Source organism: Drosophila bipectinata, chromosome 3R (assembly GCF_030179905.1).
Source record: "Drosophila bipectinata strain 14024-0381.07 chromosome 3R, DbipHiC1v2, whole genome shotgun sequence".
Taxonomy (NCBI): Eukaryota; Metazoa; Arthropoda; class Insecta; order Diptera; family Drosophilidae; genus Drosophila; species Drosophila bipectinata.
This window is the reverse complement of record NC_091739.1, coordinates 11,904,413-11,926,520: the sequence shown is the minus strand read 5'-3', so window position 1 is coordinate 11,926,520 and position 22,108 is coordinate 11,904,413. Positions and strand designations below refer to the sequence as shown.

The 22,108-nt window shown below is 39.5% G+C and overlaps 3 protein-coding genes across 3 annotated transcripts; all 3 read right to left on the bottom strand.

The window, feature by feature from the left end:
• Positions 1-574: 574 nt before the first annotated feature.
• On the bottom strand, positions 575-3,736 carry LOC108129347 (sodium-independent sulfate anion transporter). The gene is made up of 5 exons (XM_017247316.3): positions 3,207-3,736; positions 2,555-2,775; positions 2,176-2,497; positions 1,960-2,121; positions 575-1,897 (listed from the first exon to the last, which is right to left on the bottom strand). The coding sequence occupies exons 1-5, from the start codon at positions 3,679-3,681 to the stop codon at positions 1,194-1,196; spliced, it is 1,884 nt and encodes a 627-aa protein (XP_017102805.2). The 5' UTR covers positions 3,682-3,736; the 3' UTR covers positions 575-1,193.
• Positions 3,737-11,682: 7,946 nt separating this feature from the next.
• LOC108129275 (uncharacterized) lies at positions 11,683-12,754 on the bottom strand. The gene is made up of 3 exons (XM_017247231.3): positions 12,520-12,754; positions 11,905-12,335; positions 11,683-11,842 (listed from the first exon to the last, which is right to left on the bottom strand). Exons 1-3 carry the CDS (start codon positions 12,634-12,636, stop codon positions 11,761-11,763), a joined length of 630 nt encoding a protein of 209 aa, XP_017102720.2. The 5' UTR covers positions 12,637-12,754; the 3' UTR covers positions 11,683-11,760.
• Positions 12,755-13,913: 1,159 nt separating this feature from the next.
• Positions 13,914-14,841, bottom strand: LOC108129404 (uncharacterized). Its single transcript, XM_017247384.3, has 3 exons — positions 14,671-14,841; positions 14,157-14,614; positions 13,914-14,044 (listed from the first exon to the last, which is right to left on the bottom strand). The coding sequence occupies exons 1-3, from the start codon at positions 14,815-14,817 to the stop codon at positions 13,957-13,959; spliced, it is 693 nt and encodes a 230-aa protein (XP_017102873.2). The 5' UTR covers positions 14,818-14,841; the 3' UTR covers positions 13,914-13,956.
• Positions 14,842-22,108: the final 7,267 nt, after the last annotated feature.

Genomic DNA, 22,108 nt, shown 5'->3' with positions numbered 1-22,108 from the left:
AAACACAGTCCATTGAAATAATTAACAGTCAGAGCTGTTTGGCTGGAAATCTGCACTGGCCTGGATTTAAGGCCTCAACTGGACTCGACCTGGCCACCTTGCAAATCTGCATTAGGCTAACCGCTTCCCTCTCCTCGTTGGCTCGTATCTGAACGAGTTCCGGACAGCGTTTTAAATTTCATTAAATCTGCTCACTTCGTTTGCCAATGCAATCAACAACGGCTTGGATTGCGAGGCTCCAGAAGCGAGTGGCGGAGGAAAGCACCGCATTTCATTTACACCGCCTCAAGTGCTTGAAATCTACTTAGAATCCGGACTTGGTCTGGTCTTAGTTTCTCTGTCTAACTAGCCTTCTCTCTCTTGTTTCTTCTCTGCCTTTTTTTTAACCTTACCTAATTAACTTGGCTTGCTGAGGACTTAAGGGCTCCTACCTAATGCTCTATCCTAGCTAAAATAAATTAAATATTAAATAGTTATATTAAATAGTTAGAGATACATATTATCTAATTTATTTATTTTATTTTCAGTTTATTTTGAATTAAAAATAGAGTTGAAACTATTCGTTAGACTCTTACTTGATTTGGAAATGGTTTGTTTTTACTGCGTTTGATCCACTTAACGCTAGGATTTTAGTTTAATTTCTTGCAGTTTCTTTTCAGCTGAGTTTCCTTGGTCCATTTTTCCCAAGCTCCTTGCTCACCTTGTGGGTGTTCTCTGTGTGTGACTGTGTGTGAGTGGTTAGAAAAGTTAGCTGTGCGCTTTCGCTTTTCCTCTAATTTCTTTTACGCTATTTTTCAAAACGTTGTTTTTTTCTTGTGCTCCAGCTGCTCCTGCTCCAGCTCCAGCTCCTGCTCCTGCTCCAGCTCCTGCTCTAAGTGAAAAAGTAAACAGAAATCCATTAGCTTGGCAATCATTGACGGCGTCGCCAGCGGCACCGCATATATCCAGCTCTCCTCCTCTCTGTATCTCCTTCGCACCCCTCCGTTTCAGGACCAGAGGTCAGTTCGGTGAGGGGCACTTTATAAATTGCTGCCATCAAGGCATTTGTTCCACTTTTCCTTCTTCACTTTTATTTCCATTTCCATCCAGCGACGACAATTTCTCGAAACTAAACTTAAATAAATAACACAAACGGCTAACTAGGCTAGGAGGCACGGAGCGGAGGAGCGGAGTGGTTTTAAGGAAATCCGTTCCTAATCGATGTCGATTTTATAGCCCAAATCGATGGAGGCCCGGATGTGCTCTTGCAGGTTGATGTAACCATTTCTAAGGGACTCCTGGGTGAGGAACTCCTTCACCTTATTCTCCGATTCGCAAAAGACCAGGTTATCCGTGTGGTCGATTAGTCGCTGCAGGTGCTCGGGAATCCTGTAGAGGATCAGCAAAGTCGAACTGGCTGCATCCGCCTGACGGCACAGATCGCTCGATAGCTTCGATATACCCTGGGCCGCCGTATAATCAAGTCCGGTAATCCGTTGACCGTCTATCACCACCGTGATTTTAAATTCCGCCTGAGTACAGGCCTTCAGTACTTTCTCCCGCAAATAGTTAATGGCAGGGAAGTAGAGTCCGTTGCCCGGAGTGACTCGGATGTACTGCATCTCGTCCAGCTGCTCGATCTTCACTTTGATCTCGGGACGTGCCCACAGGTAGAGCAGGTGCAGGGCAGTCACCACAATACTCACAAACAGACCCACCTCGACGCCGAACAGGACACAGACACAGAAGCACAGCAGCCAGGTGGCAAAGTCCCGCTTCGAGTCGCGCCACAATCTCAGGGGAAGCCGGAAGTCCAGCAGCGTGAAAATCGAACATATCAGAATGGCTGCCAACGTGGCTTCCGGAATGTAGTTGAAGTACGGACTGAGATAGCTCAGGGCCAGCAGCACAATGATTCCTGTGCGGAGGACAATGATTTTTTCCCTTCTAGACACTGACTATTTTTTTTTTCCAACTCACCCAAATACATGTTGGCCATGGGAGTCCTGAGACCGCAGGCTGTGCTAATGGCATATCGAGTAAATGCTCCTGAAGAAGGCATGGCCTGTACGCAGGATCCAAACATGTTGCAAAGGCCGACTGTGAGGAGCTCTTGATTTGTATCCACTAGTCCTTTGGGGGCTGCAAAATCAAAAATGTAAATCTTCCACTAAAATCATTATCATATGTACTCACTCAGTTTTCCAATAGAAATGTTCGTCAATATCCCCACAATAGGGATAACTATGATTCCCAAGTTCAGTTCTCGCAACACTTCCCAAAAACTATAAGTCTTCTCTGGAGTTACAATATCCAAGCTGGGCACAGTAAAATTTGGCAAAGTGGACAAGGCATTTTTGCTGAGAGCATAGGGAACGTGGCCAGTATTTCGTATCCAAATAAAGGACACAATGGCGGCGATAACAACAATCAAAGTATTCCTCGAGGTAGACAGATAGCGACAACATATTCTCAGGACTTTGTTTTTCTTTTCGTTGTGAGCCACACGATCGAGTAACTATGCAAAGAAGAATGTTCAATATTATAAAAATTTATAGGTTTTGAGTAGTTTTACCTCTAGCAAAAGTAGGAAAACAATGGCACAAACTCCAACAGTGAGATCAGCCATATTGGCCTCATCGATTCGGGAGCTCAGCATTCCCACGGAGTTCATGAGACCCGCGACTAAGTACTTTATTCCCAGAAGGACCTTGAGTTGAGATTCAATCACCAGAATAGCAGTGGCCGAGGAAAAGGCTTTGATCACGGGCATCGAAATGAACTCAAAGATAAATCCTGAAAAACATAAATAAAGAATTGTTTGTTTTTTAATTAACTTTCATATACAATCACGGATCAATTGCTGTTCAAATAAATAGACCCTGCCCCCTCAAAAGTTTCACGTGTCACTTCTAGTTCCGCAAACAAATCCGCAAACCCCGAATCTAATCCAATGAAGTGTTAATTTAGACAAATTGTGCTAATCTAAGGGAAACCGCATAACAGTTATCACGAAGCTCTCTCAATTAGGGGCCTAAAGTGAGCTCTAATGCGGATCTATTTCGATTCAATTGGCGCGGCCAGTGGCCAAGTTCATGGGACATACACATGACGCACTTAAGTCAATTTAAAGTGAGATCACACGAAGAACAGCTGATACTTAGGTCTAATATTTGTTTGAAGAATGAGTCTTGATTTTGGATTGAAATTGCATATACATTACTTACCCAACTGCAGTATCCCCATAATGATCTGCACTATTCCGCTGAGGAAGGTGAGCAGGAAGGCAAACTCGATGGGTCGTCCCACGGTGAATTGCACACTGACCAGAGCCACCAGGCTGGTGGGTCCTATAATGACCTTGTCGATGGAGCCAAAGATCATATATATCAAGGGGCCGATGAAGGCAGAACAGAGACCGTATCGAGCCGGAAGACCCGCCAACAGGGCACAGGCCATACTCTCCGGGATAATCGTTAGTCCTAGTGTGATTCCGGCTATGAAATCATCGATTCCCCATTCCGTGGTGTAGAATGGAAGCCATTGGAAAATAGGAACATGGCGATGGAGGCGGCGTTTCCATTTGCTGGTGGCCGGAGCTTTTCCAGCCTCACTCGCAGGCTTACTGACTGCACCCGGTAGGAGTGCCCGGGCAGTGGCGTTTTCGATCGCCTCTGCCTCCGTTTCCAGTTGGGGATACATCTTGTATTATCGTGATACCTGGTGTTCCTTTCTAATCAGACGTCTGATCGCCGCAAGTCGCAGACGCGTAATGATGACACTGCTCCCAAGCATCCCACTGATAATGATCTCCTCTCCAAGACCGCGATCTCAGTGTGTTTGCCTTAGACATCAGAGCCTCAAATGGCATTGAGACATCTCGTATGGGATCCCTCTCTCTCAGGTCTCGAGGCAGGTCGGTCTGTAATAAAACATATCTAGTTCAAACCCCCTTGTTTGATTGTTCAATTCCCCAACTGGCAGCGCATTTGACGCCGCCTCAATTATCTCACACCTGTTAATTGGATAATAGCTGGATTAGATGCTGGAAAAATGTGCCAAAAAGTCTGGTCACTTGGCATGTAACAATTGACGATATCGCGATACTGTTAGCACCGGGTATTTTCAATGAAAAGTTGGATTAGAATCATATATACTCTCACTATAAATATGAGAATTCGCAAGCATTCTATACAAACTGGTCCAAAAAGTATCCATTTGTAAATTACAACATGGGGTTGACAGTTTGATAAACTTTTATTTAATTATTTGCATCAAAGCGATACCTATGGAATAAAGTGCTAAAAAGTCTGTTTATCTTTCGGACTACAATTGACGACATCGCGAAGTTAACACATGAGTTATTATTTACGCAAAAAATTATAATACAATGAATTGTGTAGCAGGTACTTATTATTCCGATTGATTTTTGTAAACAATGGTTTATTCAGTTTAAATAGAGCTTTGTAAAATTCTTAATGAATTGGGTTAATTTTTAAAATCAATAGTAGATGACACCAGATGGGCTTTAGCTCGTGAGATAGTAATACGTTAGGTTCTTATATTGTTTTAAGAAATAACAATTTGCATATTATTTTCTCCTTCCCTGGCATTCATTTGTCTTTTAGAATCCCATTAATTTTTATCACCCACGCATTGCGCCCATTTTTATATAAATATTTATACTTTGAAATTATTTTTAGCTTTCGGTGTGAAAATGTTTGTTTGAAACAAATTTGCCACACATGGCGTATGATTCATATTTGCTCTCCGTGACTTTCCCTTTTAACGTTATCACTTAGGTCTCACTCTTCACCCACCCACCACCTGCAGATGTGTTTGTCTAGATGTTGAGTTATGCAAATAAAAAAGAAGCAAACTTTTCCGGAAAGCCAAGTGAGTACAATTTTTGTATGCAAATTTTTTTATCAAAAGCACTGGGCCCCATCAACAAATGGTACACTAAATAAATGTCAACGCAATTTTAATGTAAATTAAAATTAAAAAGTTTGATTGACATGAAACTTTTGCTCTTTTGAACACTCCAAAGTAAGAAGTTTTTCTATCGCACAAATAACGTATGTTAATTCTGAAAATAATTGTATATACGCGAATTCAGGAATGTAAATTAATATTTGGACAAGTATTAAAACAAGTTAATAAGTATTTTTTTTAATATGTAGTTAGAAAAATTTATTTATGAGGTGAATCAATGCAGAAACAATAGATTAAAGTTAAATTTGGTCAAAGTCTAAGCTTCTAATGGTCTACAGACTTTCATGGAACTGATATATCTTAGCCAAGTTTTGGCTAGTTTCCTAGCCCAACTGCATGCGGAAAGCCGCATTCCCATGACCTTTCTTTTCTTTATATAAGAATACACCTGTATTATTGTATAAACTCAATTGTAAGGAATATCATTAAAAATCTAGGTTAAATATATGCAATATGTACACATTCCTTTTCATTTTTAAAACTCTCATGCAATGGCAGGGCGAAATGTTCCCACGTACTTGAAATACCAGGAATAACTATACCTGGATCTGCTGAAACTTTATGAAATTATGCACTTAAAGTTATTATTCGAGGCGATTATAGCAATTGCAACGGTGGCTGGCAGCTGAAGTGCAACAATGCACGATTGCACATTCAACGAGGAGTCCATATTTAAATGAAATTTTAAGTGCCTTGCCTGGTCTACTACCTACACGAAACCATCAAGTGCCGGCAGCTGGGCACCCACTCCCTCTCTCATTCTCGCATTTTAAGGCGTCTCTTTCCCACGTACGTAGTACGCCTAGACCGACCAAGTTGATTATTATTTCCGAGCACACTTCGTTGTGGCATTATTATAATGACTGTTGCAGCAAAATTCACAACGCACCTGACTCGAATACATTGTTGCCACTCGCAGGAGCTGCCAGGATATTTTGAGTTGCTCGAAGTGTCCTGCCAGCTGTTGGCAGGCGTCCATTAGGCGAAGTCGAAAGGAAGGCAAAACAAACAGAAAGGCCATCAGACAGACACTTCGTCAGTCGGCTGTCCAGTCGAGTTCTTAGACAGATTAAGGCGGCGTCTACAGCAGAATAATATCGTTTTTTCTTACAAAAGTGCCATTCCGCGAAGGTATATGTGTTATTTAATTAAAAAGTACAATTAATTGGCATTGCAAAAGATTATTTCTTTGGGTCTAATGACTCATTGAAAATTTCGCCAGATAAAATAATTTCGGTTATCTAAGAGAAGTCATTCTGAAAGAACTGATATGATACGGACATACGGTCGTATGTGTCAGCTAAACACAATATAGAAAACAACCAATTTGTTACTCTGGTTGCCAATCAATGATAAGTATATGCATTCGTTGTTGTTTAGAGATCTTCACTTCAAGGAGAAATCGTCAGCTGATTGCGATTGTGAGTCAGGGATTTTCTATTCATCAGTGAGATTTTTGAAAAGGGAATACCCTCCTTCTTATAAACTCAAATCTTAAGTAGTTTATCGATGAATCGGACTCTGATTCATCCTGCATTCAAGTACAGCAAGTATAAGAGGAAAATAAATAACCAATCTCCTCGGCAGCAAATATAATTAAATTTTTATCACGTTACGGCAAACACCTGCTTGGAGAAAATAAATAAGCAACAGGAATAACGGAGGAAAACGAAAAGAATCATAAAAATGAAATTCAAAACTCGAAATTAAACGAAATTTTATTATTAAGAGCCGGGCGCATACATAAAGATGTATACATTTTTATTGGAGGAGCGACGTGTGTGCGTCTCAAGTGCCAGCCTGTAATAATCCCAAGCAAATATTACGTATACGCAGTGTGAGCGAGTGTGCCAAAGTTTGCATGCGAGTGTGTATGTGTTGTTGTGTGCTTGTGCAGAAACTGAAAATATTATGGCCCGCACACGTAGCTAGATGCCCTCCAAGGACTCAAAGTAGGCGAAAGATGCCTTTGATTTTTAGTTACCGGCGGAGGCATCGACGATTTCTGCCAATTTTGACAGCAACTCAGGCCTTTGTCGTCGCCGCCGCATTATTTCCGTCACCTGCCACGCCTACTCGCCTAGCGGTTGGGGAGGTGGGTCTGGGGAGGTGACAGGAATATTGAAAATTGCTCCGTGTCTCCGTGTCCGGGTCCTACTGTCGCTGTTGAGGCAAACGTGCCATGGATTTCAAATGAAACGTGTTAGAGCAGTTAGAGTGAGTCAGAAAAATACTCATACGCCGCGTAAGCCTGGCACATTTTTACTTTTCCTATTTGTGTGTGTGTGGGCTGTGTATGCGTATTTGCTTGTGTTTGGGTGTGTTTGCAACTCCGTTAGGCGTAATTTTAATGGCTCAAACACACTGAGCACACACAAACACACACATTGAAAATCAAAGTGTATTTTGAGGGGGCGCCATGGTTTTTTGGGTTTTCGGGATATCCCCATGCATGTAGGTGTTGTACCGGAAATTTAATTGTGTGCGTGCTGGCGCAGTCAAATTTTCTCTTCCTCGTCCTTGTCCTCGTCCTGTGCCATTGTTGGTGCTTTGTTTGTAAACAGGTGTAAAAATAAAAACTAAGGCACTCCCAGGCCATTATTGTGTTTGCATTTTGTGTTATATTTTGCGTTTATTTTTATGATCATGTCGCTCGTTACGAATAATGCCTGTGCCAACAGAATACCATTGCTCCCATAGAACACAAATGGAATGGGTGGAAATCGACAGCGAACGGAGCAAAGGTGTCGGAGCAATCCGCCGTGGATTTACAGCAATTTGTGCCATTGCCCCTAGAATTGGCATTTACAATAATGGTTTGAGGATGCCTAGCCTCCCCGCCAGGTTATCGTTTTCTTTTACAGTTCGAGTTCTCCGATTAGGTGATGTGGGGCCAACTTAATTAATTGCCGTAATTGCAGATGTGACGGGCTGTCAAATGGGGATTAGCACGTCCTCAGTTTATTTAAAAGGCTGTGACTGATCTTACAGAGAAACACACGCAACATAGATATATGGTTTAAAGGTTTCATGTCTCATATGAAAACACATCATTCCTATAATTATACACAACATCCTCTCATTTGCAATTCGTTGTTGTCCTTATTTATCATAATTTTCTCATACGACCTGAATTGTGATTCATCAAAGCAACTGACTACAGGCTACAGGCTGCCTCTGATGGAAATATAATCCTTGAGACACTTTCTCTGGAACAGTAATTATCTTATGCATTAGCCCTAAAGTCAACTAGGGGCCAAACACAGTTCCATTACTCAAAGGCCCAAGTTCAAGGGGCATAAATTATGCCCAAATAGGAATTAACCAGGGGCGGTGGTTTTAGGGGTTTTATTAAAAGGTTAAAGACTATAATGAGCAAAGTTAAAATAATTACTTTTAAGTTTGAATAACTATGATAACTTTTAACTATTAGTTTAATTATTTAAAGTTTTTTGTAGATCCTTCCGTCTCTAAGCCCCTGGTGCTTTCTATGAATATTTATAGCTGACCAAGTAACACTGTCTCCACAAGTATCTCATAGATGGCAATGCGACCAGGCCTACAACTGTTAATTGAATGTAAATGACTGAGGACCTCCATTCAATTACCCCCACCTGTGGAGCATGTAGGACCTCTACAACCGCATAAACACACATATAGCTGCATATTGAGAAGTATTATCAGATGCCGGTGGAAATCAAATCATGTTTTTGTTGCCGAGTTTGGGAAATCTATGCAAATGCGAGAGCGCATAGGTGAAAGGCCAGGGATCAGCATAAATTAAGGATTCGCACCCAAAATAAGGCAGTGAGAGAAATTTTGTGCAAGTCATGTACTTGTTACCTTTGGGAAATACTTACACTTCGTTCAGTGCACTAGAGTGGCTTAGGAACAGAAATACTTGAGTGACGATTGGCAGCTCTAAGAAATGCTCGAGACTCGAGTGCCAGAAACTTGGCTAAGATTTCAATTTATTTGATAACATCACCCCTCCCCGGCAATTACACACCTCCAACTCGAATGGATGTCTCAGAAAATTTCTCTCTTCCCTACAGTATCGATATGTGTATCTGTATCTGTATCTGTGGGTATATAAAAACTTGGCTCACACCATTTGGCAAATTCATTAGCCCGGCACACCTCCTCGGAGATTGGGATCCGAGGGGAAATTGTATTGGCTTTGCTTTTGACTGAAATGTCAACGGCATGCGGTGGGTCGAATGTCGATGGCCTGCAGTGACTGGGAAATTAATTAATAGTTTTGCCCCTCGGCCCGCCCCTCGCCTCGTCACGGTCCTGCTTTCCTCCTTATTTCTGTCCTTTTTCCCATCCTGAATCCACATGCAGAAGCCGGCAAGCGTGCTGGTTTGGCATTCGGCTTTCAAAGCACTTTGGGTATATTGCAGGACCATTGCTATTAGCATTGATTGGAGACGTCCTTTGTTTGTCTGGCATTTGACCAAAAACCTTGGCCCGGTCTTGGTTGCGGTCGGGCTTGGCCTGGGCTTCAATGGTAATACGGCTCGATGGATGATTAGCTACTTTGGAGTGTGTAATTATTGTCTCTTTGTGTCGGATAGTATTCTGATTATCTATTAGTTGGAGGTGTGAGAATTCCTAGTTGCATTACGAATTCAAACTTTCAATTCATTAAACACTTTGCTTATAAATAATTATATTAAACATTTAAATCTTTACATAGCTATTGGTCTACAGTTATGAAACATTCTGCCTGAAGCCTTAAGAACTTCACCTTTTAGATCAGAAATATTTGCAATGTTTGACTAAAACTTTGAAACCATTTTCGTAGAAACCGGGCTTATTTATACCTTCAGCGGGCTTCCTTTGTGTTTTTCTTGGCAACAGATTTTACAGCTACTTAATCGATGTAAACTTGATTTCAAGAACAACAACGAACCCGGCAAACAATGAGTAGATTGTAAGCAAACAATGTAACCAAATTGTGCCAACAAATAAACATAAACAAACCCCACGCAGAAGAGTCCCAGCCCAGCCAGACGAAAAGGGCACAGGGCAGAGGACAGGAGCCGCGGGTCAGCAACAAAAGAAATCGCTTCAGGAGCCGGAGCCGGAGCAGGACCAGGAGCAGGTCCTTTGAATGACTAGATGACTAGGGGACCGGGGCTGGTGGTGGTGTAAATGCCAAAGCTGAGAGTGTTCAGTGATTTAGTGGCCTTGTGTTTACATTCGTGTGGGTTTGTTTGCAGCACAGTGTGTGCGTGTGTGTGGGGCGGGGTGTGGGTGGTCTGATTGGGTTGAAGCTGAATAAATAAACAAGAAATCAGCAACAGCCAGCCCCGAAGCCTGATAAGTGTATAAGAAGCAGAGGCTCTGGAGGATTTTGTATCTGATTTGAGACTTGGCCAGGACTTTAAGTGTTTTATTTTATTTTTGGTGGAACGGGGTGGTAAACAAATCACATTTTCGAGTGTGTATGTTAACTGAGTTGTCTCTGTGCTCTGGCTTGTGACTTGCGTTTTTTTTTTCGTCCTCACAATTAAGTGTCTGCGAGGCAGTATTTTTGTTGTGGTGCTTTTCGGAGGTGACAACTGTTCTGACATTTGACAAAGTGTTATATGAGAGCGTCAAGTATCAGACAAAATATTTTACCTATGAGTAAGTACCTTGTCTTCAGTTCGAAATTTGTCTTTCCATAAGTTCCTATCTTATCAGCTCGTTGAGAAATGCAGACAAGCAATAACATAAATATTTAACATCAATAAATCCGAGTACAATGAATGAAGCTCGCCGCCAAAGAAACCTCAGCATAAATATTACATTATGATATTTCTTAACGCCACTTTTATCTAAACAATCTTATTGGGTCGTGATCCAATTAAATATCTTATCAAAGTTCACATTAAAAACTTTATTTTTTTTATTAACTTTTCATAAAATTTATAAATTTAGGAAATTGAAAAAAGGTTTAAAGTAATTGACTGTTGGGGTTTTTCCTCGCCATATATAGGGGTGTGTTATCATACTGCTTTTTATAATTAAAGTCTCTTGCTTTGATTTATTAATTTACTAGTTTATGACTCATAAAGTCAGGCTACCGTTGTGCAGTTGATTTGCCGTTTATATCCAATCGATTTTTTGTTTATCACATAATGAACCTCATTAGGCTGTAAACCCCATGGCCCTCTCTCCAATGTGAGCAATCCATTGAAATCCCTCTAATCAGCTAACCATAAACTCGTACCAGAGTAATTAACGATTCTAGCACAAGTGGCTGCGATTTGTCAATCAATTAATCAGTGGAAAAACATAGCAAATCTTTTTGTCTGTGAACACCCGGCCTTTGATTGATTTATGAGATGCTTGTTAGATATTAGCAATGGACGAGAAAATTCCATTGGAGGTTTGGGTGAATTGGTTAGCCATATACATATGTAGTTATTGTTGCCATTGGCCACCACTATCTTATCACGCAGAATTTTGAACAAGTTGCCCGCAAATTAAAGCACTGATTGGAGCGAAGAACCAAGACATCTGGAATTGTCTGCCCAACTTTATCTAGCTTCGTGTTTTTTGATTGTGTTTGTGTTTTTTTTTCAGTGGGTTTTTTTAGCGGGTCCCCACCCATTTAGGTTGATTTTTATTGACATCGAATTGCCTTGGCTTCGATTTGAAGCGCTGGAGTGCAGGGTGAAACTAAAAACTAAATAAAGAGACTGACGCAATAACTTAGGCAAACATTTTGGTTTAGTTTCTCTAGTATTTTTTATGATGGCTAGGAATTGCAGGAAGTCGATTCCATCCTCTTTAGGCCTTTATCAACAGCAGGGCGATGGTCAGGAAGAGGGTGATCATGGGCAGAGTCTGTCCTGCAGAGTTGGCAAAGCACCTGAAAGGGATACAATTTTTGAGTCAAAATAGTTACACAACTTTTTTGTTTCCAAAACTTACCCAGTCTGGGTGACGTTGTTCACAACACCACTCTGGAAGTTGGTGTACAGCGCAGAAGCATTGTTGTTCACTCCCTCGGTAAGGGTGTAGTTGTAGCCGGACTTGGCCAGAATGAATCCAGCACTAGTCGAAGCATCGTTGGCATTCGTATATGTGCAGCCAACCAGGTAGGTATTGTTAATGAGTTGCAGCACCTTGACAAATTTATAGGTAGTGTCCTGGCCCTCCACAAAGGACACATTGTAGCCAAGAGTGCTGCCAGCAGTCAGAGTGATATTCGCACTTTCGCGGGATTCGGTCTTAAGGTTGGTAGTACTAATAGAGTGACTGACATTGACCTGGACGTACTGTGGCTGAACATTCACTTCCAAGGTAATGCAGCCCACCGCTGGGGCGGGATTGCGGGCCACCTCGAACCATGTTCCATTGTACTAAAAATGAACAAGTTACAGATTATTTTGGTGGAACGTTAGCTTGAAATTCCATGATTCCATGAGAATGAAAAATAAATTTGAGGTCTGTCTCATTTTGTTTCGAATTAAAAATGTTCTTCTAAATTTGGCCAGCTTTCATTACAGTTTTAAATTAATATATCTAAATTTTAGCTTCACTCACAGCGGCATTGTCGAAGGCCAGACTGGAGGCTTGAGCACAGGTTTGAGGAGTTGATTGGGCCAAGGTAGCCGAAATCACAGCCAAAAAGGCCAAACTAATCAACACACTTTTGCACATGATGTCACTTTTATCTTCCGGATACGGTTTGATTTTTTGCTCTAGAGAACACTTCACGATTCTGGGTTTCCTGCGATCGGTTCGGTAGTCGTCGTTCAACTGAAGTTGCTCTGCACCCGGGACAGTCTTTTATACTGGGGTACTTTTTCAGCATTCCCGTATTATTTTGCAGCCATTATCGAGGCACCGATTTACGTACATCTGACGTCTGTTATCGGCTCCATGGCATGACTAAGTTCGGCTCTTCGGCTTTAGTTATCAGTTATCTTTTTTATTATTCCTTTACGGCTTCATAAAAACTTCTCGTTCTCTGATTGAGACAGTATCGAACCTGGTAAGCCCATTGAGCCTCCAGGTTTTTCCCGGAAACTTATCAATTCGCTCAAAAATAGATTGGATGTCTAATTAAATATCAATCGCTAGAAAGTTTTTAAACTTTTTAATTTTTGTATAGGCGCTTTATTATCGTTATTTGGTATCAAAGTTGGTAGTACTTTTGCATATTCTGATATGATAAACTAGGATATGGTTAGGCTTACAATATAGCTGATATTATAGAGTGCTGCTAGGCTTCCCTGCTTTGAAAATGTTTCATAAAGAATGTTTCTTCTTAATATGTTGATAGGCTTATCTCTTACTTATATTAATTATTGAATTATTTTAATTATTGTTATCTCGTACTTATTCCTTTAATAATAAAACTTTACAATCTTCAAAATAATAAAAAATTTTGGGTATTCGTTTAATGTTTGATAATTTTAAAAGTAATATTTGTTTATTACCAGACACACACCTAATGTTTTTATGCATTATGATATTTCACACGAACTTTATCTAATTTTTTTTACACGCATAGATAATTGTGTACTATTCCCCATTACTCATCTCGGACGCTCGACAAAGTCATAAGGAGAGTACATTTCATTATCACATTACTGGTAGATACAAGAGGACGACATATAATTAATAAAGTCTGCCACGCCTAGCTTTATCTTAATCTTTTTGTGATTTATCTCTCTGTAAAAATATCGCGAAATTGTAAAAGAAGTAAAGGGAAATGAGTCAGAACCTTATTCTGTATGGAAATATGGGATAAGAAGGCAATTATTTAAAGAAAAAATAATCCAACCCCAAGCGAATAATAATCTTGTTTCGCAAGTGAGAAGTCATGAATCATCAGACTTATTATCTTCCATAATAAAATACAAGACAATAAAAATGTAAATAATATTACATTTACACCCGTGAAATGATGTATAATATAAACATTTTATTAAGAGCTTTCAATTTTTAAATGAAAACAAGAAGATGTGAATAATATTAATTTCTTATAAAACAAAACAGCAAGGTCAAGGCAATTAGCAGCGTAGAGATTAATGTGGAAGAATTGGCTCCGGCAGCATAACATCTGAAAAAAGGAAAACTATTACTATAAATAGGGCTGATATTGAATAAGCTAAGCTAATTTTGATTAAAAAATCGTTAAACTTCTTTCTTTAATTAAACTACTTAGAACTTACGTTTCCCCTTGAGTTATCAGTGACATTGTACCATTTAGGAAATTGGAGGAATAGGTCGTCGCCAAACCTTCCATTTTATCAAGGTCATCGGTGGTGGGTGTGCGATCCCTAGTGAGGATAATTCCAAAGGCTGTCGAACTATCTGTCTGATTTGTATAGCCACAAACGAAAGTAACGTTGATGTAATCGGTGTAAAGGACCTTGAACACAGTGTACGGATTGTAGTTGGGAGGGTTCCAGTAAGTAAAGTTGTAGCCTTCCTGAACTTCGGTCATGTTGGCCACTGTAATCGTGGCATTCATGGTTTGATTAACCCAGGGATAGTCCGGAGACACCGCATATGCTGTGTGGATCAGTACATTATCCTGAGTGACGTTGGGAACCACTGTGATGTTCACCTCCGTGCAGAAGTACGAGGTGGAGGGCTGACGAGCAACCTCCCACCAGATGCCAGAGAACTATGATAGGTTCTTTGGTTATTCATTGAACATAATCCATCATCATGATACCTTACCTTGTCCAGATCCAGAGCTATACTCGGCAAATCACTACAGAGACTAGCAGACTCCGTATTCTGGGCCTGAGCCAGGCGACTGCCCAGAAGACAGGCTACAAAAATCAGGCAAGAAAATCCCAAAATGTGGTACCCCTTTGCTGCCATTGCTCCGCTTGAACTGCTGGTGACTCCGCTTCAGATCGAAAACTAAAGCCGGAAAAATTCCGTGGCTGGTCTTCAAGTACATAATTACCTGTCATGTGTCGGTAATCGATCATAAGATATCTAATGAGTTTGAGCTTCATATATAGAAGCGATAAAAAAAAAGTGTATTTGCAAGAGAGTTGTCATGTGCATTTATTGGGAAGCCCATTCATTGGGAACACTTACACCAGACACTTAATCCTAGTTTTCAAAGAGTATTAAAAAAATGGATTTAAAGTCCATTGGTTTCAGCTACTCAAACAGAAACACCACAGAAACAGAAACAATATAAATTTTAGCTGATATTTATAAAGGCTTATAATTAGAAAATTTTACTAATTTTACTATTTTACTCGTTTACGGTGTTCCGATCAAGAATCGGATCAAAAATGGCAAAGATATGGCCTCCGCTCATTGTCATATTGTGCATCCATGCATTTTTGAGATTTTTGATGAAAGGCCCCCAGAAAATTGGACAGAAAATTTAAAAAATATTTTGTTTCTAGATTTTGATGCAGATTTGCGCAGAATCGATCTACAAATCGTTTAAGGTATTCCGATCAAGAATCGAATCAAAATTGCCAAAGATATGGCCTCCGCTCCGGGTCATATTGTGCATCCATGCATTTTTGGGATTTTTGAAGGGAGGCCCCTAGAAAATTGGACAAAAAATTTAAAAAATATTTTGTTTCTAGATTTTGATGCAGATTTGCGCAGAATCGATCTACAAATCGTTTAAGGTATTCCGATCAAGAATCGAATCAAAATTGCCAAAGATATGGCCTCCGCTCCGGGTCATATTGTGCATCCATGAATTTTTGGGATTTTTGAAGGGAGGCCCCTAGAAAATTGGACAAAAAATTTAAAAAATATTTTGTTTCTAGAGTTTGATGCAGATTTGCGCAGAATTAATCTACAAATCGTTTAAGGTATTCCGATCAAGAATCGGATTAAATTTGCCAAAGATATGGCCTCCGCTCCGGGTCATATTGTGCATCCATGCATTTTTGGGATTTTTGAAGGAAGACCGCCAGAAAATTGGACAAAAAATTTACAAAATATTTTGTTTCTAGATTTTGATGCAGATTTGTGCAGAATCGATCTACAAATCGTTTAAGGTATTCCGATCAAGAATCGGAATAAAATTGGCAAAGATATGGCCTTCGCTCCGGGTCATATTGTGCATCCATGCATTTTTGGGATTTTTGAAGGAAGACCGCCAGAAAATTGGACAAAAAATTTAAAAAATATTTTGTTTCTAGATTTTGATGCAGATTTGTGCAGAATCGATCTACAAATCGTTTAAGGTATTCCGATCAAGAATCGGAATAAAATTGCCAAAGATATGGCCTCCGCTCCGGGTCATATTGTGCATCCATGCATTTTTGGGATTTTTGAAGGAAGACCGCCAGAAAATTGGACAAAAAATTTAAAAAATATTTTGTTTCTAGATTTTGATGCAGATTTGTGCAGAATCGATCTACAAATCGTTTAAGGTATTCCGATCAAGAATCGGAATAAAATTGGCAAAGATATGGCCTTCGCTCCGGGTCATATTGTGCATCCATGCATTTTTGGGATTTTTGAAGGAAGACCGCCAGAAAATTGGACAAAAAATTTAAAAAATATTTTGTTTCTAGATTTTGATGCAGATTTGTGCAGAATCGATCTACAAATCGTTTAAGGTATTCCGATCAAGAATCGGAATAAAATTGCCAAAGATATGGCCTCCGCTCCGGGTCATATTGTGCATCCATGCATTTTTGGGATTTTTGAAGGAAGACCGCCAGAAAATTGGACAAAAAATTTACAAAATATTTTGTTTCTAGATTTTGATGCAGATTTGTGCAGAATCGATCTACAAATCGTTTAAGGTATTCCGATCAAGAATCGGATTAAATTTGCCAAAGATATGGCCTCCGCTCCGGGTCATATTGTGCATCCATGCATTTTTGGGATTTTTGAAGGAAGACCGCCAGAAAATTGGACAAAAAATTTACAAAATATTTTGTTTCTAGATTTTGATGCAGATTTGTGCAGAATCGATCTACAAATCGTTTAAGGTATTCCGATCAAGAATCGGAATAAAATTGGCAAAGATATGGCCTCCGCTCCGGGTCATATTGTGCATCCATGCATTTTTGGGATTTTTGAAGGAAGACCCCCAGAAAATTGGACAAAAAATTTAAAAAATATTTGGTTTCTAGATTTTGATGCAGATTTGCGCAGAATCGATCTACAAATCGTTTCAGGTATTCCCATCAAGAATCGGATTAAAATTGCCAAAGATATGGCCTCCGCTCCGGGTCATATTGTGCATCCATGCATTTTTGGGATTTTTAAAGGAAGACCTCCAGAAAATTGGACAAAAAATTTAAAAAATATTTTGTTTCTAAATTTTGATGCAGGTTTGTGCAGAATCGATCTACAAATCGTTAAGGGTATTCCGATCAAGAATCGGAATAAAATTGCCAAAGACCTGGCCTCCGCTCCGGGTCATATTTTGCATCCATGCATTTTTGGGATTTTCGAAGGGAGGCCCCCAGAAAATTGGACAAAAAATTTAAAAAATATTTTGTTTCTAGATTTTGATGCAGATTTGTGCAGAATCGATCTACAAATCGTTTAAGGTATTCCGATCAAGAATCGGAATAAAATTGCCAAAGACCTGGCCTCCGCTCCGGGTCATATTGTGCATCCATGCATTTTTGGGATTTTTGAAGGGAGGCCCCCAGAAAATTGGACAAAAAATTTAAAAAACATTTTCTTTCTAGATTTTGATGCAGATTTGTGCAGAATCGATCTACAAATCGTTTAAGGTATTCCGATCAAGAATCGGAATAAAATTGGCAAAGATATGGCCTCCGCTCCGGGTCATATTGTGCATCCATGCATTTTTGGGATTTTTAAAGGAAGACCCCCAGAAAATTGGACAAAAAATTTAAAAAATATTTTGTTTCTAGATTTTGATGCAGATTTGTGCAGAATCGATCTACAAATCGTTAAGGGTATTCCGATCAAGAATCGGAATAAAATTTCCAAAGACCTGGCCTCCGCTCCGGGTCATATTTTGCATCCATGCATTTTTGGGATTTTTGAAGGGAGGCCCCCAGAAAATTGGACAAAAAATTTAAAAAATATTTTGTTTCTAGATTTTGATGCAGATTTGTGCAGAATCGATTTACAAATCGTTTAAGGTATTCCGATCAAGAATCGGAATAAAATTGCCAAAGACCTGGCCTCCGCTCCGGGTCATATTGTGCATCCATGCATTTTTGGGATTTTTAAAGGAAGACCCCCAGAAAATTGGACAAAAAATTTAAAAAATATTTTGTTTCTAGATTTTGATGCAGATTTGTGCAGAATCGATCTACAAATCGTTAAGGGTATTCCGATCAAGAATCGGAATAAAATTGCCAAAGACCTGGCCTCCGCTCCGGGTCATATTGTGCATCCATGCATTTTTGGGATTTTTAAAGGAAGACCCCCAGAAAATTGGACAAAAAATTTAAAAAATATTTTGTTTCTAGATTTTGATGCAGATTTGTGCAGAATCGATCTACAAATCGTTTAAGGTATTCCGATCAAGAATCGGAATAAAATTGGCAAAGATATGGCCTCCGCTCCGGGTCATATTGTGCATCCATGCATTTTTGGGATTTTTGAAGGAAGACCCCCAGAAAATTGGACAAAAAATTTAAAAAATATTTGGTTTCTAGATTTTGATGCAGATTTGCGCAGAATCGATCTACAAATCGTTTCAGGTATTCCCATCAAGAATCGGATTAAAATTGCCAAAGATATGGCCTCCGCTCCGGGTCATATTGTGCATCCATGCATTTTTGGGATTTTTAAAGGAAGACCTCCAGAAAATTGGACAAAAAATTTAAAAAATATTTTGTTTCTAAATTTTGATGCAGGTTTGTGCAGAATCGATCTACAAATCGTTAAGGGTATTCCGATCAAGAATCGGAATAAAATTGCCAAAGACCTGGCCTCCGCTCCGGGTCATATTTTGCATCCATGCATTTTTGGGATTTTCGAAGGGAGGCCCCCAGAAAATTGGACAAAAAATTTAAAAAATATTTTGTTTCTAGATTTTGATGCAGATTTGTGCAGAATCGATCTACAAATCGTTTAAGGTATTCCGATCAAGAATCGGAATAAAATTGCCAAAGACCTGGCCTCCGCTCCGGGTCATATTGTGCATCCATGCATTTTTGGGATTTTTGAAGGGAGGCCCCCAGAAAATTGGACAAAAAATTTAAAAAACATTTTCTTTCTAGATTTTGATGCAGATTTGTGCAGAATCGATCTACAAATCGTTTAAGGTATTCCGATCAAGAATCGGAATAAAATTGGCAAAGATATGGCCTCCGCTCCGGGTCATATTGTGCATCCATGCATTTTTGGGATTTTTAAAGGAAGACCCCCAGAAAATTGGACAAAAAATTTAAAAAATATTTTGTTTCTAGATTTTGATGCAGATTTGTGCAGAATCGATCTACAAATCGTTAAGGGTATTCCGATCAAGAATCGGAATAAAATTTCCAAAGACCTGGCCTCCGCTCCGGGTCATATTTTGCATCCATGCATTTTTGGGATTTTTGAAGGGAGGCCCCCAGAAAATTGGACAAAAAATTTAAAAAATATTTTGTTTCTAGATTTTGATGCAGATTTGTGCAGAATCGATTTACAAATCGTTTAAGGTATTCCGATCAAGAATCGGAATAAAATTGCCAAAGACCTGGCCTCCGCTCCGGGTCATATTGTGCATCCATGCATTTTTGGGATTTTTAAAGGAAGACCCCCAGAAAATTGGACAAAAAATTTAAAAAATATTTTGTTTCTAGATTTTGATGCAGATTTGTGCAGAATCGATCTACAAATCGTTAAGGGTATTCCGATCAAGAATCGGAATAAAATTTCCAAAGACCTGGCCTCCGCTCCGGGTCATATTTTACATCCATGCATTTTTGGGATTTTTGAAGGGAGGCCCCCAGAAAATTGGACAAAAAATTTAAAAAATATTTGGTTTCTAGATTTTGATGCAGATTTGCGCAGAATCGATCTACAAATCGTTTCAGGTATTCCCATCAAGAATCGGATTAAAATTGCCAAAGATATGGCCTCCGCTCCGGGTCATATTGTGCATCCATGCATTTTTGGGATTTTTAAAGGAAGACCCCCAGAAAATTGGACAAAAAATTTAAAAAATATTTTGTTTCTAGATTTTGATGCAGATTTGTGCAGAATCGATCTACAAATCGTTAAGGGTATTCCGATCAAGAATCGGAATAAAATTTCCAAAGACCTGGCCTCCGCTCCGGGTCATATTTTGCATCCATGCATTTTTGGGATTTTTGAAGGGAGGCCCCCAGAAAATTGGACAAAAAATTTAAAAAATATTTTGTTTCTAGATTTTGATGCAGATTTGTGCAGAATCGATTTACAAATCGTTTAAGGTATTCCGATCAAGAATCGGAATAAAATTGCCAAAGACCTGGCCTCCGCTCCGGGTCATATTGTGCATCCATGCATTTTTGGGATTTTTGAAGGGAGGCCCCCAGAAAATTGGACAAAAAATTTAAAAAATATTTTGTTTCTAGATTTTGATGCAGATTTGCGCAGAATCGATCTACAAATCGTTTCAGGTATTCCCATCAAGAATCGGATTAAAATTGCCAAAGATATGGCCTCCGCTCCGGGTCATATTGTGCATCCATGCATTTTTGAAAAATAAAGCGGAAGCCCCAGAAAATTTGACAACAAATCTTAAAAATATTTTGTCGCAAGATTTTTATGCAGCTTGATGGAGAATCGATCTACAAAGCGTTTAAGGTATTCCGATTAAGAATCGGATGTAAATTGACAAAGTTATGGCTATCGTTGTGTGTCATACTGTCCTTCAATGCATAAGTTCACTTTCGAAGGAATTCTCAAACAATTTGCCAAACGAAATATATTTTAAGGAAAATAAAAATAAAAAATGTATTACGTCAACTTTTCAGACTGGAAATGATTTAATGACAAAAAATGTTATTGAATAAATTTACGTTACAATCTAAGCTTTGTTTGAATAGTGCTCCGATTCCGATACTGATTCATCCATCATATTATAGAAATTGGTTTGCGATAAAAGTGTGCCCTTACTTTAGTTTCCAGCTAATCAATATTGAAATTTAATATCTAGACAAGCTAATATATTCACAGCGTTAAAGTTTTAGTTTTTGCGACGTGCTTTTTCACTAAGTTGCCCTAAAGACCAATGATATATGGGAACTATAGTTCCCTTTCGACGTGTTATTCTAGTGCCAATCAGTTGAGGCCATCGTGGACACAAAATATGACTGTTGCAGCCTACTGTATCGTAAGTCTGTTTAGTGATAAGACCATTATCATATTTGATACCTGATACACTAGCTGAAGTGTTTCGCAAATAGTTCCTAGGCCAATGGTCTGCACTTCCACTCCAGGTCATTGCTCAATAGAGGAGAACAATGCCAACCATGCTAAAAGTTAATAAAAGGTGACCCACTTTTTCTGGAGCTTCTCAGAAAGAACTCTAGTTTCTGAAAGAGGCCCCACGTGATGAGGCTCTTAACTTTAGACTGGAAACGAGTATTGCGTGGGTGTGCTAAGCCTTAGTAATTATGCTAACGGCTGCATGTCCTCGACTTGTCTTCGACTTGTCCTGTAAGCTCTCGAAAACGCCTCAAAAGCACATTAATTTTAAATGCTCAGCCAGGCCCCGAACAACCCATTGGATGGGATATACAATGTCTTTTGAGTGCGTGTGTCGAACATTCTGGTACAGTTGACACACATTCATAGGCTTTTGTCTCGGGAGTCGTTTCGCCATGGAAAAAGTTTGCCAACTGCCGAAAGTTGACTGGCAAATGAGAGAAAACTAGAAAACAGGAAAGCCGAGTGCAGAAGTTGCTGAAAAGGTGCCACACCCTCAACTAGGACACAAGCTAGTATCTATTATTTAATTAAAACTATTCGCAGTGTGAGTCTAAATAATTTAATTGGCCCATGTGTGAAAATTGTTAATGAATGACAAAACGGTCCTCGGCACACAGGCACAACTGAAGTACAACTTTTTGGTATTTCGTTCAGAGACTTTAGGAGTTTCAGGAGCTAAAAGTGAACACCGAAACTTTTGATTAACCCAGTATACTGTTGAGGTGTGAAAACGTTTCCAGGCCACCGAGCAAATTGCATAAATAGTCTAATAATAAAGTTGATG

Bases quoted from the DNA above. Each gene is read 5' to 3' on its own strand.
- LOC108129347 (XM_017247316.3), bottom strand. From the start codon at position 3,681: ATGTATCCCCAACTGGAAACGGAGGCAGAGGCGATCGAAAACGCCACT. The intron at 2,122-2,175 runs GTGAGTACATAT...TTGATTTTGCAG, and splicing joins CATTTCTATTGGAAAACTGA to CCCCCAAAGGACTAGTGGAT. The intron at 1,898-1,959 runs GTGAGTTGGAAA...TCCTCCGCACAG, and splicing joins CATGGCCAACATGTATTTGG to GAATCATTGTGCTGCTGGCC.
- LOC108129275 (XM_017247231.3), bottom strand. From the start codon at position 12,636: ATGTGCAAAAGTGTGTTGATTAGTTTGGCCTTTTTGGCTGTGATTTCG. The intron at 12,336-12,519 runs GTGAGTGAAGCT...GTTCATTTTTAG, and splicing joins TGGCCTTCGACAATGCCGCT to TACAATGGAACATGGTTCGA. The intron at 11,843-11,904 runs GTAAGTTTTGGA...TATCCCTTTCAG, and splicing joins AACAACGTCACCCAGACTGG to GTGCTTTGCCAACTCTGCAG.
- LOC108129404 (XM_017247384.3), bottom strand. From the start codon at position 14,817: ATGGCAGCAAAGGGGTACCACATTTTGGGATTTTCTTGCCTGATTTTT. The intron at 14,615-14,670 runs GTAAGGTATCAT...AACCTATCATAG, and splicing joins TAGCTCTGGATCTGGACAAG to TTCTCTGGCATCTGGTGGGA. The intron at 14,045-14,156 runs GTAAGTTCTAAG...TCCTTTTTTCAG, and splicing joins CTGATAACTCAAGGGGAAAC to ATGTTATGCTGCCGGAGCCA.